Here is a 4,105-nt window from a genome sequence, read left to right on the forward strand (position 1 = left end):
GGCAGCAAATGCTTAAATAAAACATATCACAGACAAAATGGGGTAACCCCTCACAGGCCTCCTTTCCCTCCCTTCCCCTTCTGAAGTTAAGTAGTTTAGGGCATACTACTTCTGCGAAAAAGAAGAGCTTACAACTCTTTTGACACTCCTAATTTAGCCATCTGCCAGTAAGTAGAGAGAATATAAGCTTCAAAATGATTAATCAGTAATTCGGACTGTTACCTTCAATGCAATCCACAACATCAATTCCATAACTAGCTCTTAACTGAGTAATGAATACCACAGATTTCTTCATCATGAAGAAAGATATTCTACAAGGGCAGGCAACTATCATAAAGCAAAAATAGATGGGTCACATTAATTTCTAAGACAGCTGGGGAGATGATCTACAAGAAAATTTACAAGATTAAATCACACTGGTAAAGCACACGAAACATGGCAAAGTCAGTCAACCACGAAGACAAGGTTATGACATCTGAGATACAGTGACAGAAAAACCTATACTCACCTCTTTTCCATATTGATTTAAATGCCCCCTATTCCAACACCTCAAAATTGCCAAGTGGTTCTTCCAATCAGACATAAAAAAAGGTCTCAAAACTATGAGGGAGATGTATCCCTGTGCAATTTGGGCTTACAAAGCCAACAAAGACAGCTCCACAAAGGCAGTAAGTACATAGTTCCTCTTGACTTCAGCAACAGTTTGGAATTTAAGTACTTCTGCCGATATGGTACTTAATGCTGCTTCTGATGGCTAACTCAAACATCTTTCATCACTGAAAGCAGCATCTCTCCTCTGTACTACTTCTAGCCAGTGAATTAAACACAGAGCAAGACTACTTCCACAATAGCCTTAGAAGAGCTTTGAACTACAATACAGGAATGGCAGTTACAAGGGCAGTGTAATTCACACGTCAGAAATGCCCCTACCTGGATGTCAGTGTCCTTCACAGGTTCAAGAGGCTCAAATGTAGTGGCTGCACTTAGACTCTCTAGTCGCTGAGAAATGTGAGATATATCAAGCCCTCTAGACCCGAGAAGAACAGACCTATGAGAAAGAAATTGTACAGGTATGAAATTAGTATTGAACAGACAGAACTCTAAACCCAAATTCATTGCCAATATTTAGGTCAGCAGCTAGCCACGTACAGACAGTGCTCCCAGCTGTGTTATGAAAACTGCATAAAAACCAAACTTTGAACAGCCCTATGTGTATATCTAACCACCTCAGCAAAAAGAACTCTTTCTGCTTTTCCACTGCAGTACTGCACAGCTGCCAAGTCCTTCCAGAGAGAAAATTCTATAGCATGTTGGTAAATGTCTTCAGCAGTGGCCAGAACAAGGTACTTCACTTCTTGGCTTTAGTGCCTGCAATCAGGAATGGTAGCTCGTCAGATAAATCATTCATTTTTTTTTTTTTTCCCCCTAAGTAAGAGAAAGTTGGGGGGTTGGGAAAAACAGCTTTGCAGTCATTCTGTTTCTCCCGGGCATGTCCTCCTGGCAAGAATCCCCCACACGTTAGAAACCAAACCCATAAACAGCTTCTACCCTCTGCACAGTGTCTCCAATGCCGGTGCTCCATACTTACGCTTTAACATCTGCAGTCTCCTGGGAAGTGCGGGTCAGAGTGCGGGAACGCAGGCGCTCCCCGGCCTGCTGGATCTCCTGCAGGTTGCGTTCTACATGAGGGAGCTCAGAGATACCCTCTGTCTCGGCTGCAAGCTGTTCTGCCTGCTGGAGAAGCTCTCCAAAGCCTTCAGTATCCATCTCTGTTGCAGGTTTTAGTCAGGATGCACAGAAACCTTCAGAGAAAGAGAGAAAATTCTTGCTGAGCTATAAACAGTTTCTATACCTACGGGCACACAGACAGACCAGCAAGAGTGGGTCTTCTAGAACAGGATACTCTTCTGCCCATCTCCCCCAAGCGCTAAGCATCAAGCAAATACTTTCAAGTGGTCTCAGAGAGCTTTGCCTTGCAGGACTACATTCTTAAGGCAGATCTATGGACCTGTCAGAAGCAGGATGCAGATGCCATATGACAGTGCATATATTGCCTTGGTACAAAGGAGAGTGAAAGCAGAGAAGTCCCTGTGAAGAATTTGGTGTTAATTTAGCTATAAACTACTTGTATATTTTTTTAATATATATATTAAAAATGGAGACACATGCACATGCACGCATAGATATATATGTATATATGAGGGCTGTAAACACGCATAATTTAAACATGAGGTCAAATTAACAGCAAAACAGACGAGCATATACATAGCCACAACTAGTCATCTATTAAAATGTGTTCACCCATGTCATTAACCCCCAAAATCAAAAGAAATATGCACATGTTGATCCAAAGTAAAAGGTGTACATCTAGCTTTGATGCACACAGAAAGTCTTACCAGTGTTTGAGAGAACTGCTTGCATAGACCAAATGAGAGAATAGTTAAAGAAACTGTACAGCAAAAGGCAAGGGCACTAACAGATGAGGTCATTGGTGCATCGTACAGTTCCAGTTTCAGGCTGAAGCCTGTTATTTTTACAGAAAGGACAAAAAAGTACATGCTTGGGATCAATGTGGAAAAAACACGTAGCTGCAATGGTGTCCACATTAATGAAATACGAAACTCAAACCCTCAACTTCACGCACCAAATCCATGATTTGCAGCTAAATCAGCTACATGCTATGAGCACCTGGCACCTCTGTAAAGCCATAGGAGAAGACCATAGAAATCTAGTCTTGCTGAATGGTGCTACAGACATGGGAATCTCCAGTACAATCTCTCTCTCATAGCATTTGCACCATAACCTGTAAGGCCTGGGATCAAATAAGACAAACCAGATTTCAAGCATTAACTCCAGCTCTTGATCATTTACTCCAAAGTAAAATCAATGGAAACTACCTGGTTCAAGGGAGCCCACCAAGGAGAAAACAGGGCATTCTTACAAACCAAAAATAGCCTGCAATTCAAGTATTTCCTGGTACCCCTCAACCATACCAATGCAATTTAATCGTACAATTTTAATATTCCTCATGTTCTCAGTCTCACCACCATTCCCAAGTACAACCACCAGTGGCAACAGCACTGCTTTCGTCTGTCTGGACAAGTGATTTAAAAGCACTGCATGATGATTCATTCAGACATAGGCAATTAGAAAGAGAAACTGATCCCTACTGCCTGGGTGCCAGGACAAACCCTAGCAGCCGGCATCCAGGAACGGAGAATTTCACAATCACTCCCCACCCACTTCTGGAAAGCTGTGGGCTACTGGGGGAGGCAGCGATCGTATTCGCACTGACTTATTAATCAGGTGAGATAGCAGAAACTGAATCTGTTTGAACAGATTAGCATGCCACCGAGATGGAGGTGAACGGGGAGGGGGGGTGTGGAAATAAGCCGTTTCATGCCCTGCAATGCAGTACAGAACATCTTTCTGGTGTTTACTTGCGATAACTAAGGTGCACCCCTGCCAGAAGCAGCCTCTGTTGGCAGACACTGACCAGAACAGCCACGCTCCCGTACAGTTAAGAACGCGGCGATCAGATCCACCAGGAGCAGCGACGCAAGAACAGCACAGACTTCAGCTTGATTTGATCCGATCCGGTCCACTTCCTCTCTTCATTACCAATGAGATAAAAAGCCGGCAGCGTAAGAAGGCACTAAGTTCTCAGAGAGCACTGAAATCAAAAGCATGGAGAATCAGTGCACTATAAAACTGCTCCCAAACCTGCACTTTTTAGCCATAGACTCCACGTCAATACCATATAAGGTCCGTCCCATAAACTCGCCAATGTAGGACAATTGCAACAATTCTGTGAGATTGAATTGAATTCAGCGAATATAGAGTAAACTAGTTATTTTGGAGCAAGTTAAATTACCTGTGATTATAACCAAGCACTGGAAATGACAGCTCAAAACTTATCTAGAGAGCTAACGCTAAACAGCTTTTCTAAGCGACAAAATTCAAATATTTAGACTGAGTAACAGCACAACCAACTTTGTCTCCACCCTGACAGAATTTACTGCATTCAAGAGACCGCAGTCTGACTCTTAATGCTGCTGTGCAAGATGGAAACTGCTACCACAGTAACGAGCAGAGCGATGGCAGA

General features: G+C 42.9%; 1 protein-coding gene across 1 annotated transcript; it reads right to left on the reverse strand.

The window, feature by feature from the left end:
* Positions 1–930: 930 nt before the first annotated feature.
* Positions 931–1,767, reverse strand: LOC104080804 (nuclear pore complex protein Nup93-like; the record flags this gene model as incomplete). Its single annotated transcript, XM_009583316.1, has 2 exons — positions 1,589–1,767; positions 931–1,048 (listed from the first exon to the last, which is right to left on the reverse strand). Coding segments are annotated over exons 1-2 (297 nt in total), but the record flags the coding sequence as incomplete, so codon positions are not given.
* Between the last annotated feature and the right edge of the window lie 2,338 nt (positions 1,768–4,105).

This window comes from Fulmarus glacialis, unplaced genomic scaffold, assembly GCF_000690835.1.
Source record: "Fulmarus glacialis isolate BGI_N327 unplaced genomic scaffold, ASM69083v1 scaffold23608, whole genome shotgun sequence".
NCBI classification, from domain to species: Eukaryota; Metazoa; Chordata; class Aves; order Procellariiformes; family Procellariidae; genus Fulmarus; species Fulmarus glacialis.